This window comes from Chinchilla lanigera, unplaced genomic scaffold, assembly GCF_000276665.1.
Source record: "Chinchilla lanigera isolate Chin_1 unplaced genomic scaffold, ChiLan1.0 scaffold00065, whole genome shotgun sequence".
Lineage (NCBI taxonomy): Eukaryota > Metazoa > Chordata > Mammalia > Rodentia > Chinchillidae > Chinchilla > Chinchilla lanigera.
Window position 1 is genome coordinate 512681 of NW_004955466.1, and position 15580 is coordinate 528260.

General features: G+C 45.0%; 1 protein-coding gene across 3 annotated transcripts in view; it reads right to left on the reverse strand.

Annotated features, from left to right (window-relative positions):
* Positions 1-15580, reverse strand: part of Smoc1 (SPARC related modular calcium binding 1) — a gene marked incomplete at its 5' end in the record, with an annotated part of 149984 nt that extends 134404 nt beyond the window's left edge. For all 3 annotated transcript variants that reach the window (XM_005399241.2, XM_013521999.1, XM_013521998.1), the window contains 1 exon segment: positions 15521-15580. In XM_005399241.2, the coding sequence (XP_005399298.2) occupies positions 15521-15580 (60 nt within the window).

A 15580-nucleotide genomic window follows, 5' to 3' on the forward strand; every position in this document is an offset into this window, starting at 1 on the left:
AAAAACAGTAGGTGTGGCTGGCACAAACCACCTAATCCAGAAATACTCCTCCATGAAATCATGCTACTGCAAGGATTTTGTTTCTGAAAACAGCTCTCAAAGCAGCCTGCAGGCCCTGCTGGTACTGGCTTTCCAACCCCAGGCGAGGAAAGGCTTGCTTGGGGTGAGAGCAGGAGGAGGGCGAGAAGCCAGGCACTGCTTCTCCAGTTCCACAGAATTTTCCTGGACCACAGCTGGGAACACACTGAGCAGACACCAGCCCGACCCCCAGGGCCGGAAGTTACCAAGGGGCACATCAATTCGCAGGACCTCCTAATGCCAAACCTGTTTCTCTGACTTAGAGAAATACTGAGAAAGTGCCCAAGACTATTATTCAAGCTTCCTTCCGATGCTGCACTCAGGAAAACAACCTATCAGGCCAAGAAAACAGCAAATGAAAGAAGACTTCAGAAAGGACCTGGTGTGCGGTGGCCAGGAGGAGAAGACACAGCCTCAGGACGCGTGCAGGAAAACCACACCCCGTAGCCCCTTCCTCCACTGATTCCCATTTCAGAAGATTCTCCTGAGCGGCATCAGGTTGGGAAAGGGAAGGAATATGACCAAAAAATGAGTTTTCTTTTAACAAAAGTAAATAAAACTACAGGTTATACATCTCTAATATGTGGATGGAATTTTTTAGCTTTAATTCCAATGTGGAAAACTGAGGGAAACAAAATAATTTGAGGTTCTCATGAGCATTTCTCGTATTTTCTTGTTCTATCTGGTATTTTTATGAAGAGTTAACGTTTCCTGAGCACCCTGCCATTCCTCCATCCTACCGGTAAGTTCCCAATGGCTCAAAGGGGTATCTTCCACGTCAACGAGGAAGGTGGAGCTTAGAGCTTACGTAACTTGCCCAGGAAGACACCACTAGAATACACTGACAGCAAAGCTATGACCTAATCCCACGTCACTTTGCTCCCAAACCACTATGCAACACTGACTTCTGCATGGGCAAGAAAACAGGCCATCAATTGAGAAGTTATGGCTCAGACTTCTACCCTATCACCCAACAATGAAATGAGAGACACATTTCATCCTCAAAGTAGATCCAGCTTTACAGAAAAGAAATGGGATTGAGGCTGTAAGCTCAAACCTCCTCTGAGCCTACACCCTGACAGGGAAGCGAGTATCGGACCGGACCACCAGGAGAGTGCAGGCTCATGCACGTGGTCCTCAGAGAGGAGAAGATGAAAGGATGGAAATGATGTATTTTATCCTTCATTCAGCCCCCAACTTCAAGTCATAAATCTTCCTGAAGGCTTTCTGAAGAAGGGCAGGGAGAGGATGTCCTCAAGACAAGCGAGGAGGTTTCACTTCCAGCGTCGTGGACAGTACTGATTTTTAAACCACTACACTGACCATCAAACATAGCCCCTCCGCTGCAGGCCACCCACTGCTCAGCCTGATGTGTATCTGCACTGCTCTCACTGCTACTAACAAGCCCTACAAGTCTGACACCAAGATTTACTTTTACTCTCCTTCGAACTGTGCAGTTGGCTACTTGTTCTATCCGGAGGTTCTACCAACCTCCAGTTTGCAGAAACCAGAAACTTGCCCCTTTCAGGGAAGGGAGAATGCCATGAAATACGTTTAGAGTCAGGTGGCAACAGTGGTGAAGATTCCACGGGTCCTGAGGTTTTGGCCGCCCTTCCCAACCACTGGAAATTGCTGAATTGGCCCAAAGCAACTCAGAAACACAATCCTCTATGAAAATGCAAACTATTTCCTGCCCTGGCTGGAATTCTGCCACTTTCCCAAGTGTTCCAGGGCATCTTTGAAAGCTAAAGTCATGGGCAGAGGAATGAAGGGAGAGGTCTGAGCCCTGGGCTGGCGCTGCCTCGCACTAGCTGACCACATGCACTCTGGACAGCCCTCAATTCCACGCATACAAAGAAGGCATCTGTGAGAATCTTCCAACCGTGGCCTATACCACCACGCTCTCATGTGGGGCCTTCCCAGATCACCTTCATATGGTCTACTTACTCTATTCTGAAAGATTTTACGAATTCTTTACACATTTCCTTCTTTCCCATCAGCTCTACTCTCGGAATGGTGGACCGTGACTAGACTGGAGGTCATTTCTTCCTTGTCTAAGACATGAAGGAACTGGAGAGGAGAGCCTCTCACTGAGCTCTGCCCACCCATGTCTCCAAATGCCTCAGATCCCAAAATGGACACATGCTTGTCACCCTGGCATCCTTCCACCTTGTCCAGCAGCCACATGGTCCGGAGGAGCAGGCAGAACTAACTTGGCTGCTGTTAGAGTTTGTGTCTAGAGGTCCCCCCAAAGCCTCATGCAGTCATAGGTGGGGCTTTCTCAGGGGTGGCTGGATCTAGAGTGCGTGACTCAATCACAGTGCAATGCCGGGATTAAGGATGGGTGATTGCTGAATCAGTCCACTGACTAGATTGGCACTGCCCAAATCCCAGCAGACTGTATATGATATAAGGGACAGAAAGAGGCTTATGTTCTCCTCTTGTTGCTTTTGCCGTCCTCCACCATGAATTCTTCTCCTCCGCCAAGCCACCCTGCCTTGGAGCTAGATGATTATGGGTTGGAACCTCTACAAAGTGTGAGTAAGTAAAACCTTTCCTCCTTTAACTTTGGGTATCAGGTATTTCGTCTCAGTAACAACAGAAAGACAGAGATTATAAACCAGGTGTGGTGGCGCACACCTGCAATCCCAGCATTCAGGAGGCTGAGGCAGGAAAATTGCCACGAATTCATGCTCAATGGAAAACTGCTACGAGTTCATGCTCAACACCAGTCTGGGTTACATAGTAAGATTCTATCTCAAAAAAAAAGGAAGGAGAAGGAGAAGGAGGAAGAAGAGGAAGAAGAAAAGGAAGAGGAGAAGGAGGAGGAGGAGGAGGAGGAGGAGGCAAGGGATATAGCTCCATGACAGAACATTTGCCTAGCATGCCTAAGGCCCTGGGTTTGATGCCCATTACTAGGGGAAAAAAGCAAAAAGCAAAGGGGAGAAATATGAAGGCATTGAGTATTTGATGACACTATTAAGCCCCTGAATCAAACCAACCCTGAAGACCACACTGCACGAGTTTGCTTGGGAAGGCATAACAAAATACTATACACTACATGAGTTAAAGAACAAAAATTTATTTCCCATGGTTGTGGAGGCTGGATGTCCAAGACAAAGATGCCAGCTGGCTTGGTTTCCAATGAGGGAGGCCTCGCTCCTGGGGTGTCCTAACCTCTTCTTATAGGAATAATACTCAGACCGGAACAAGAGTCACTTTATCAGTCTCATTTGAACTTACCTTTTTAAAGGCTCTGTCTACCATACTCATAAGTGAAATAAATCAAACATACATGTGCAAACACCACATTGTGTCACTAGTGTAAAACTTGAAAGAGTTAATTTAAACTCGGAGGTATGATAGACACTGTGAAATGATAGGAAACCACCGAAGAGTAAAGGGCTTCTGGGATGTGGGAAAAGAGAAGGGAAAGAAGGAGAAATTTTGTATGTATGTATATACAGGATGGATAACATGGTTGTTCTTCTGTCTTCTGTTTCTATGCTGAAAGAAACTGTCAATGAGTCTTTGGTTGACCAGTATTGCATGTTTATATCTGTTTTCATGAGAAGCCACTTTGAAGATATCAATATGTAATACAACCACCATTGTTAATTCCATACCACTTTGTTTGTAACTCTGTATTGTCTGTATTGTGCTTGTGATATGTTGTAAAATGTTGTATGTCTGTTAATGTTTCCCTCCTTTTATCTTTAAAATAAAAAAAAAATAAAAATAAAGGCTCTGTCTAATTATAATTAACTGGCTAAATTATTCTGTCATTTTAAAATGTATTATTTATTTAATTTTATTTTTAACTAATATATAGAAAATAAAAATTGTCCATATTAACAAACTAACATGTGATGTTTTAATACATATATACATTGTATAATATTAAACTATACAAATTCAAAATAAAATTTGAAAAACAAAAAGGCCCTACCTTTAAAAAGCCACATTCTGATACCAGGGGCTAAGCCTTTGCATATGAAGTTGGAGAGGACACAATCGAGCCCATAGCCCCTGCCAATGAATCCCTTTCAATGTGTAAACACAGTTCTGAATATATTATCTGTTTCTTATAAGGTAAATTCCCAACTGATATAAACATACCAAAGATCACACAAAACTGACCTAGTTTCACTTTCAAAGGCCCCCAATTAGCGCTAGCGAGGGAACCCTCTGCCTCATGTCCTTGCAGCTTCCACCAAAAACCTAGGTGGCTCCCTCCACAACCACCAAACAAGAGTTCTCCCTCAAAGCTCAGCAATCACAAGCGGCCTTCCCAATGAGACCACTGAGAAGGAACCATTCTGTATCCCTCTATGGAAACATCAGGGACAAGGAGGATGACAACACCAGGCAGAAGTCAGAATGCTCTTCACTGCACCTTGTTATAGTAATTGTTTGAAGGCCAGTAAAATGATGGGTCCACCTATGGTCTTCAATGAGGGCTAACGCCACAGATGTTATGTGCTTCGTGAAGGAAGTACATGCCAACACCCACAAAATACACCAGCCAAAAAACACATATTAGACCTATAGCTGCTCAAACCTCTAGATCTACCCACCATTTTACAGGAAATATAAAGGATAGAGGAACATGCTGAAAAACACAATGGCAACACAAGCAACAAAGTCTCATGTGAAAAACCCTAGTACAACTTGTTAATTCATTTTTTTGTTTTAGCATCATTTTAATCAGCGCTTTCCTCACTCGGTCTTATTTCCTTTATGATCATTAAGGTTTTCACCTAAACAATCTGTCAAAATACACATCATGTTAATTCAATAAATAAGTTACAAAGTGAAAAGGGAGTACAGAGGAAACCCATAGATTAAAAGACCCAAGGGACAGATCAACCAACTGCAGAATGTGGATCTATTGCATCTTGATTCAAACAAACAAAAAAACAGGTTTAAGAGATAATCAGGGAGATATGAATGTTGATTAAGTATTTGATGACATTAGATTAGGAAATATTGTTAATTGCCTCATGATACAGTTTGGTGGTTAGTTTTTTTAGTAAATCCTAATCTCTCACATATGCAGGTGCTCCTCAACTTACAGTGGCATTGCATCTCAATAAACTAATCAGAAGTTGAAAACACCTTAAAACAAAAATGCATTCATTATACCTAACCTACCAAACACCATAGTTTAGCAAACAGTACACTGAATATTGCTTATTTACCCTTAGGATCATGGGTCTGACATAGAGCTATGGGTCACTATCACTGTCCAGCATCACAAAGTAGAATTACACAGCATACCCCAACCCCAGAAAAGATCAGAAATCACAGTAGTCTCCACTGTGTATGTATCATCTTCACACCATGGAAAAGTTGTAATTCAAACCATCAAAAGTCGGGGACATCTATATAGGGATATACTTACAGGTGGTAACATACAATGCCAGATTTGTTTCCAAATAATCTGAAAGGGGGATTAGGAAAATGGTGGAAGAAACAAAAGTGACCACAAGTGGTTTGTTGGAAAAGCTGGGTTAAATTCATTATGCTAGGCTTTTTTGTGTATATACTGGAAGTTTTAATGATTAAACAAAAAAGTTTTTCTTTAATGAATGAAAAGGACCCAAAGATGAAAGAAAGTCTACATTCTTTGCCAATGCCCTAATGTCATTTCCAGGATAGCATGCCTACTAAATAACACTTTTCACAAATTTCCCCACGTAATGATCTTCACAGAATACTTCCAGCCGACACATCTTCTTTTCAAATGTTACTAGGAATTTCTGAAACACAGAACACACACTCTATCCACAAGGTTGCCTTAAGAAGTTGAGTTCAAAGAAAATACTATACAAGTACACAGCAAACATTAATAGATGATCTGTCTGTGATGCACTGCCTCTGCTTAAGCATCAAAGATTTTAGAAATTTATTTACCCTGATTTTAATAGGGGAACACCTTTCTCAGTCTTACACAGAAGATAGAAACCATAATGATAGATTAGCTACATAAGAATGTAAAATTTTAATATAAATTGAACCATAGTGTTTTTATATAACACACTGAGAAAGGTATTTTTACCAGATATGACAGAAAAAGATAGTAATACTTTTAAATTAAAAAAAAAAAACAACTAGATCTCTATTTTATAAATTAGTGGGGAAAACCCTAGTATAAGATTGTCATAATGTTATATATAAGTGTGACCCAAATAAAAATTAATTTATTATTTATCTGAAATTTAAATTTAACTGGCCATCTTGCATTTTATTTGTCAATGCTGAAACTCCTAAACCAATGGCAAGTAACTTTGAGAAAATAATAAATCTCATCCAACATCATTCAGGAAGCGTAAGTATAACAGAAGAAAAATTTTATTATGTATTATTCAATTTATACAAAGGAGAGTTTGAAAATTCAGGCACTCATCACCCAACTAGAAACCAAAAATATTACCAATTCAGTCCCAGCCTTCTATGTGTTCCTCAAACATTCCTCCCCGACCTCACCCTCACACCCAAGATAACCAAGAATGTGAGCTTGGTCTTTATCACTGCTCTCAACTTCCTCATGGGTCTTTCTTTTGTTTGCACGTCTAAACAATGTATCGTGTTTTCACGCTTTCGATCTTTCTATGAATAGTAGCATGTGTATGTATTATTCTTCAATTTGCCTTTTTTTACTCAACATGTTAATTTTGAAATTGATCCACGATAATGAGTGTAGCTTTAGATTAATCTTTTTCAGTGCTACATAGTAGTCTATTATTTGGATATACCACAATTTATTTTTCTGTTCTGTTGATAGCATTTAGCTAGTTTCCAATGTTTTACTAACACTAAAGAATGCCAATATGAACGTCCTTAAACATGTCTCTCCATATACATTTAAGTGAATTTCTCTTGGGTATATAATGGAGCAGAGAATTACCAGGTCAAGGAGTGTGTGCAACTTCAACTATCGTTCTACAAAGTGACCGTACTGATTTATATTCCCACGAGCATCAATAAATGCATTTTTATAGTTATGTCCTGCTGAGGCTAACTGAAAACTCTCCTTTAAAGCAGTCTGAGTTCAAAGCATGCTGAAAATGAATAGGAGGCCTGGCACTAATTGTTACTAGCCCTAGAAGTCAACCCAACATGAGCACAGGCCAAATGCATCAGATGGAGACTTGGTCAAAAGTTATTCAGTAATGAGGCTGGATTTAAACAGATTTGGGAGCTGTTTTTTTTTTCAATCACACGTGTTTTAATCTTTATTATTTTCCTCTAAAGTTAAAAGACATGCATTGTAAACAGAACTGGTGTAACAAATACTAAAATACATCTCATAGAAATCGGGCAGCCCTATGATAACCACTACTAATTGCATAGCATATAATGCACCAAACTTCTCTAGGTATAACCATATTTTTTACACAAAGGGAACCATACACTCTGGTCTACTTTTTACTGTCCAATATATCCTTATAAGGAAAGAAAACATCTACAGTTATTGAAAATTCCATTATTCAATAAACGTTTACTAAGCACCTGTTCTTGGGCAGGAAGGAGTCTATAAAGAAAATTAAGCAAGTTCACTTTAAAAGAAAGACTCTAACAGATGCAGTCACATAGTGGCCCCCAGTGAACATGCACTTTCTATGAGCCAGGTATTACACTAGACTCTTTATAAATGTAGGAGGTAGAATAATAGTCTCTAAAAATGTTTGGTTTCTAATTCCAATACTGCTTTGTTATATGACAAGAAAGAAGAACATTGATGGAGTTAAAGCTGTTAATCAACTAACCTTAAACTAAGATTAGTCTGCATTGCCCAGTAGACCTGACTTTATCGCAATGGGTCCTTATGGGGGGAAGAGAGGCAGAAGATACTGCTGGCAGCATGAGAAAGACTCGCCTGGCCATTGCTGACTTTGAAATGGAAGGGCCCATTAGCCAAGGACTGCAGGCATATTCTACAAGCTGAAAAGGATAAGAAAACGAAACCTCCCCTAGATCTCTAGAGAGCAACTCAATACTGACTTTTAAGCCCTTTAAGACTCATGTCAGATTTCTGACTTCCAAAAATGCACGTTGTTTAAGCCACTAATTTTGCAATCCTTTGTCACCACAGCAATAGGAAGCTAATACAATGAACGTTACCCATCTCCCCTCAATCTACTCTGGGACACAGACACTGTGACCTCCATTGGATAAATCAGGAACCTGAGAACCACGAGGTTAAATTAGTAGCTCAGGATCAGAGTGCTAGAACCAGATTCTAACTTCAGTCTGTCTGCATCCTTATTGGTGCTGAGGCCGCCCCCACTCAGCTGGAACTCGAAGCAGATGGGAACACACACCAGAGAGCACAGCACAGGAGAAGCAAAGCGCAGGAAATGAACAGGATTTGGCCTGGGGCAAGTCTGGGAGGACTGCAGGCAGCAAATGAACCTTTCTGCGATGAGCAGGATTTTGATAGACAGATGAAAGCTCAGGACACGTAAGGTGGCTCATAGCTGCCAAGGTCCAGGGCAGGTGAAGGAGCCAGATGCGGTATTATGCCTGTGTCTAGCTGTCTCCCCAAAGCCTCATGCAGTCACAGGTGGGACCTTTTCAGAGGTGGATAGATCTACAGTGTCTGACACTGGGATTGATTCATAGTGCAGTGCTAGGCTCAAGGGTGTTAGGATTAAGGTGTGAGCGCTCCCCACCTTAGATAGCCTGGATAAAACATAAAGGCTAGAAAGAGCTGTCCTTGTCCCTTGCTTGCTCTTGCCTGCCTCCTTGCCATGGACTGGTTCTCCTCTGCGATGCCTCTCTGCCTGGGAGCCAGCCAACAATGAGCTGAGACCTCTACGAACTGTGGGCTAAAATAAATCCTTCCTCCTTTAACTCTGGGTGTTCGGTGTGGCTATTAACATTAACTACAATTACATGAAATTAAAAGTCCAGTTTCTAGTTACAGTCACATTTCCAGTTTTTAATAGCCATATGTGGCTAGCGTAGGAAAGTTCTCATCCAACCTTCTACCCTTGCAGAAAGTCCTATTAGATAGCACACGTCATTGTTTTTGACCTAGCCATGGCACAGCGTACCTACACAGTGACTTATATCCTCCCCTCGCTCTCTCGCTCACTGCCTACTGTCATGTCCTCTTCCCAGGGGCTTTGCAGAACTCTTCAAAAACAAAGGCACAAGAAACACCCACAAAAATTACTGAGAACTCCCAGCACTGTTTTAGAGATGCTTATCTGCTCCTAAAAATAAACCCTTCTGGGAAGTAGGTCCAGTTTTTTGTCCACCGTTACTATTTTACAAATCAAACCTTGTAGAATCTAATCTACGCTGTAGTGTAAAGTGGCTTTGAAGGAACGGCCAAGTTGCTCACCAGCTACGGTATGGGTCCGCTTTCAATGCACCTGACATGCTACCTCATGGGACCTCGCCCAGTCCTGGTCCTCTTGATGGGGAGTCCGGCGTCACAGAAACCAAGCTGCCCTGCTCTGCCTCAAAAGCAGGAAGGCTGAGAGCAACCAAGGAAACATCCTGGAAGTACACGGAGCTCCACACTTAACAGGCTTGGTTGGTGGTCAAAGGTAAGTCCTTTTGGGATCTAGCAACTGAATTCTGAACAACAGCACACGTAAAGCAAAACCCAACTGGTTGCTATAGGGACCCCCGCTGCCTTGGGTCTTTATAGAAACGGCTGGGAGTATTCACGGAGATCCAGTTCTCCTCTCCCCCCGGTGACTCATGACTGTGCAGAGCACGTACTGTGTACAATGCTAACTCTGTCTGGCAGGCCTCACCAGCAACTACGATCGATTTCTCATCAGCAGCTCCACTCTTGTCCTCTCCCAAACAGCTCTGTAGTGACAAACACAGAAAGAGGGGGCCCTCGGCACCGACATTCCCCACCACTGGTGGCAATGCCAGAACTTGGCTGCTGAAACAATAAATCTCTATGTGGTCTGGAGAGAAAGGGTGCCCTGTACCTGCTAAGGAGGGCCAAGCACCCAGCCCCGGCCCCTGCAAAGCGGGGAGCGGGGAGGAGGTAGGGATGATGACAGGCACCAACTAGAAACAGGCCTCCCCGCCCCCACCCGCTGCCTCCACCCCCACTGGCAAAGCAGGCTTTGGAGCCGCATCTGGTAGTGAATGGTTCTACATGCCAGCTGGGGGTTTAGATGCACAGGGCAGACCTCTTGAGTAGGACTGGGAAGACTGCCCACTGCCAGCTGGGCCGAGGCTCACTGGTGTCCATATTTATGCCAGGGCCTGGGGCTGCTCTGAGTCTGACTGGCCAATAATTGAAACAAAAGCCAATAATCATTCCCCAGTGTGGTATTTTAGATCAGGGCCACATACACATCTGGAAGGGGGGAAGGGGGAAGAGTGCCTGACTCCAGGAATTTGTGTTTGACCTCAGGTGCGAAGAACTGCATTAACTGTAATCCTTGGTTCATGACACATTCGACACTGATTTATGCAGAGCCCACTTGGACTTGCTATTTAATCGGCTATTGGGTTTTTACTAACGGACAAATACCTTCAAACGCATCCTCCCTCTCCCAGTAAAGGTAAAGTACGGACACTAACTCACACTAACCATACCGGTCCCCCCCAGCCTGACTCCCTACCTCCACTGACTCCGCGGGAGTCAGGAGCCATCATTACTTTGATTTTCTTTCCATATCATTGCATTGTAGCAACGCGTATTTCTTAAAAGATTTAATTTTAGTTATTTGTAAGTTTATAAAGGATTTCATGATGCATCTATTAGAATATTTCCTGATTCCAGATTTTATTTACTCCTAATTTTGCACGTCATAGTTTATTCGTCTGGGCTGAGTATCATTGTTCACTTGGTGAGTTCATCCGTTTATTCTTCTCTCTGACTGCTGAGCACTTGGGCTTCCTCCAGCCTGTGGTATCTGAACAGTCACTCAAGCCTGCTGTACGATGTTTCCCGTCGGCTCACATATCTAGGAGTGAAATCACCGGGCCATAAGAAAGGTAAATGTTCAACTTCAAGAAATAATGAGGTGATAGCAAAGATCTTTCCTTTTTTTTTGGTTTTTCTCCAGTACCGGGAACCGAACTCACGACCTTGCGCATGCCAGGCAGGCGCTTTTGCCACTGAGCTAAATCCCCAGCCCCTGATCTTTCCATTTTGACTGCATTGCCTATAGATTATAAAATGACTGTTTCCTCTTTCTAGCCTCCTCAATTTTGTTCCTCTAATTTTACAACAGCTCTACCAAAATGTTTAAGTCAGGTTTGGGGCCTGACACCTAAGCAGCATCAGAGATAAGTCCTTCCACGTGGAAGAGGACAGTTCTTGTTGGGCACACAGTTTAGAGAAAGTGCGTCTAAGCAGCCGAATCACCACCCTGGTCCGGACACTGGGTCAGGCTGGTCCAGTGAAAGGAACAGCCTAATACGCAATAGGAAAGGGAACTAAGGCCAAGCTAAAGCCAGCTTCCCCACTTAGGAGCACTTGTTCAGTCCTCCCCAGTCTTCTCCCATAACCAAAACATGTACTAATTTTTAAACAAAGAATAGAAGCTGGGCCGGGGATATAGCTCAGTGGCGCAGCTCCTGCCTGGCAAATGTGAGGTCCTGAGTTCGATTCCCAGTACCAAAAAAAAAAAAAAAAGAACAAAAGCCTAAAAATGGAAAGCCCAGCACATAAGCAACCAATTCCAGGTTTAAATGAGAGCAGGGCTCCCGGCCAGCCCTCACTATACAGTCTAGTCCGTCTCAGTGAATATGAACAGAATGTTTTACAATGGGACAAGGACAGTGATGAGTAAGATCTCTACTCTGCCCTCAACAGGTCTGCACGTTTGCTCGGGTAATAAGCCGGGATGAAGCATGTAGAAGCCCAGAGGTGATTTCCTGCTGAGAAAATGAAGATACTGGCCTGAGGGTGCCATGTGCACCATAGAAAGACTAGAAGGTAGAATTAAAGAGGACCAAATACAGAAGTTGTTCAGAGGTGAGATTTATAGCTTCTAATCAAACATCAGAAGATGGGTAAGGGTTCTCAGACAGCAACGTGGGAGCTGGGATTGAAAGCCAGAGCCGGAGAGAACAAAGAAAGAATATGCCTAAAACGATTGTGAAATCAGTTTCCGGCCCAGATCTCTCCATCTTCTCATTTTCCCCCATTTCTCAAACTTCTCAGATTTTATATCCTGCCTCTGGTCACGGTAAAGCATTAAAAAGTGGAACCTGTGGGTCACCATTACACACCCATTACCTGTGTTTATTTGCTCATTCCACAAAGTCCAAGAGAGAAAATCCCTACCCTACCCTGGGTTCTGGGGCTGCCTGTGTGGACAGGTTGGACTCAGTCCCTGCCCTCACCCTCACCCCTGTCTTCAACAGTAGACAGAGGATTGAACAAAGACAGACGGACAGTCGACTTGGCCTGACCGCCAGCCAGCGTGCATCGGGCCAGGACAGCCCCTCCCCACTGCACCCTCCCCTGAAGTACTTTCAGTAACCTGTGTGGGATTAAAGAAATGGCTGTCTGCTCTGTAATTAAAAGAATCTTGACCAGCATCCCAGGTAGCCACGCGGCTGCTCAGAGCTAAAAGACCCCCAAATCAGGTGCTTCCTACATAATAGCCGCCAATCTGATACTTGATAGCTGCTGGCTTCCAGAGTCAAACAAATGTCAGGAATTTTATGAAGGAAGGCCGGAAGCAAATAAGGGGGCAAGGATTGGGGTCCAGGCCTCGGGGGAGCTCAATTAGTGAGCCAGATAAAGTTAAACCGAGAGGGCATGTTCTTGGTTTCCTAGAGAGCCAGCTGGAAAAGATGCCAATCTTTAAGCCTCTGTCACTCAAAAGATTACCAGCGGAGACCTAGGGGTGCCCGAAGGGAATTCTGCAACAAGCCAGATGTTTTCTGCTCCTCCTATAATGCCCTCACTCTCAACCACAGCCATACTTCGGGGCCACCAGGAAGCCATAGAAGAGATCTGGAGTCCTTTGAGATAGGCTGTAGCTCCAACATTACTCTTCATTGACACGGACAGTAAAAAATAGTGTTAACACTTTCTCCGCAGACCTGTCTGAGGCATCCGGGTTCAGGGCTTTCTCGCTGAGTCATCTGTTTGTTCCTTTAACAGGAATGGCATCCCGAGCTGGACAAACACTCCCTGCAGCTGCTGGTGTGGACAGCACACAGTCTTCAAGCCCACTTAAACTAGGATTTGGCTCCCAGAGCCACATCAGGCACCATGAGTGATTCAAGCAAGTTCCCATTAGCCTCCCTGGGCTTTGTTTCCTCTTCTGCAAAATGGCATCCCCCCCCAAAAAAATCTATCTTCTCATTCTTGTAAGCACAGGCCGGGGATATAACTCAGTGGCACAAGTGCCTGCCTGGCAAGTGCAAAGTCCTGAGTTCAATTCCCGGTATCAAAAAAAAAAAAAAAAAAATTGTAACTCCTTCTTGTAAGCACAAGAGGTCAGAAAAGTGACCAGACCAAATGTGCATATATGTATTTCTTCTTGTTGCCCGTGGTGATTGTAACAATGAGGGAACCACATGCTCAGGACAGCAGCTTCCCCTTCCTTCTTTCTCAACACACATGTGTCTGCTCATGTGTGTGCATGGATGTTAGGAGAAAGAGCAAAAGAAAAGAACGAGGAAAAGAGAAAGATGCCGCTGGGGCATACCCAAGCCTGTTTAAAGTCCCTGCCTACGCTCCGCCACTTTTATGAAATGAATAAGCTAAAGAGGTTGGAGGGAAACCTTAACCAAAGATTTCCCCTAAGGTCCCTAGCTTTCCCCTAAGAGGTGCTTCCTCCAGTCTCAGGAGGCAGGGAAGGACAGCCATATGGCTTGAGACATTAGACATGCCCCGCAGCAAACGAGTCCCCCACCGTTTGTCCGAGGGCCTCTCTCCTTCCGACCCTCCTGCGGACCCTCCTGTGGGCGGGCATCCAGATTTCAGCTGGGGTGCTCTGGTCTCTATCTCTGTCTTGACTGTTCCTAATTACTGGGGGAACGCTATGGCTCGCCTGACCTCAGAGTTTAAGAGCTCCGAGTCCTAATATCAAACCAAGCAGCTTCATTTAAAAGGCATCCTCATCTGCATCCATAAAAGTCACTCCCAGAGCCCTGACTTGCCTCAGCGCTGGGAATGCCTGCTGTCGAGGATTTATGACACGCCCTGGATCTAATCTGCCTCACTTTAACTGCTGCTGTTGCACATCTGGTCATAAAAGCAAGGGCTGGCCCAACACGGGGACAAACACTTTTCTTTCCTAAGTGGCTGCAAATCTGATCTCACAGCGATAGCTGGGATCGGATGTCATCAGCTCAGCATCTGGGCAGTCACGCATCTTGGCAGTCATTAAGGCTCTCCGGGCTTTGTGAGGCTACCCTCCACACACGACAGCTATAAAGATGATTCTCATATAGCAAAATCTATGAAGAAAGAAGCTGCAATCTGAACAGGTGGTCATGGGGCTGGGTAGCCCTCCAGGAAAGGGGGCCGATGGATATCCAGGAAGGACGGCACCGGCTGGATGAGCAGGCAACTTCCTTTTTAAACATCCTAGTTACCTTCAGGACTCGGCAAGCAGGTATCCGGAGAGCCTGACTTAAGGGATTCGTGGCCAGAGACAGCCTGGATTCAGTGTGGCCCAGTGATCCACTAGATGGTTTAACGGTACATTTTTAAAGCAGTGAAAATCTTTATTAGACCAGCTGGAGGGGGAGACCAGAAATAAACACAACCATGCTGGATCCAGGAGATTTTACAATGCCCTGGACAGCCTGTCCTGTGCACAGAATTGGCACGTTGCATGTCGATCAGAAACTCCAGTCAGACCAGGGTTCAACAAGTAATCCAACCTCCCAGCACCGCACCCGCGGGAAGAGACCCTCAAACACGGCGCAGCTCTTCGCAGGCTCTCCGCAGCCCCCCACCTCGGCCCCTCCTCCAGGGCCGTGCCGGCAGGAGGGAGCATTAAAATTATCTACTGCAGGTTTTACGAGCAGCGATCGCTTTTTAAAACAACAACAACACAAGGTCCTTGTGTGGCTCGCGGGTAACCTAAAACTCTCCAGGCAGAGCTGCTCCCCCTGCCCCCCCCCCTCCACGCCGCCTGCGAAAAACGCCAGCGCGCCGGGACGGGCGCCGCGTAGGACCACAGGGAAGCCCGGCTTCAGGGAGCTTCCCTCGGACGCAGGAGGCGCCTTTAGGGGTCCCGGAGCAAAATACCGTGGGAGAAGAAATTGGGAAAGAACACCCACCAGAGACAGTTGGGGCAAAGGGGAGGGGGCAACGGAGCGATCTTTATTCAGCAGCTTCTGCCAGAAGCCCGAAGCGGGCTGGACAGGCGCTGGGGAGGCGGAGACCTGACACCTCCCTCCCTCCTCCCGCGCCCCGGGGCGAGGCGGCCGGCGAGCTCGTCGCCCTCCGCAGGTGGGCGCGCGTCCGGGGCGCACTTACCCTGGGGCCCGTGGTGCGGTGGCCGCGAGCCGGGGACAGCTGCGCCAGCACGAGCAGCAA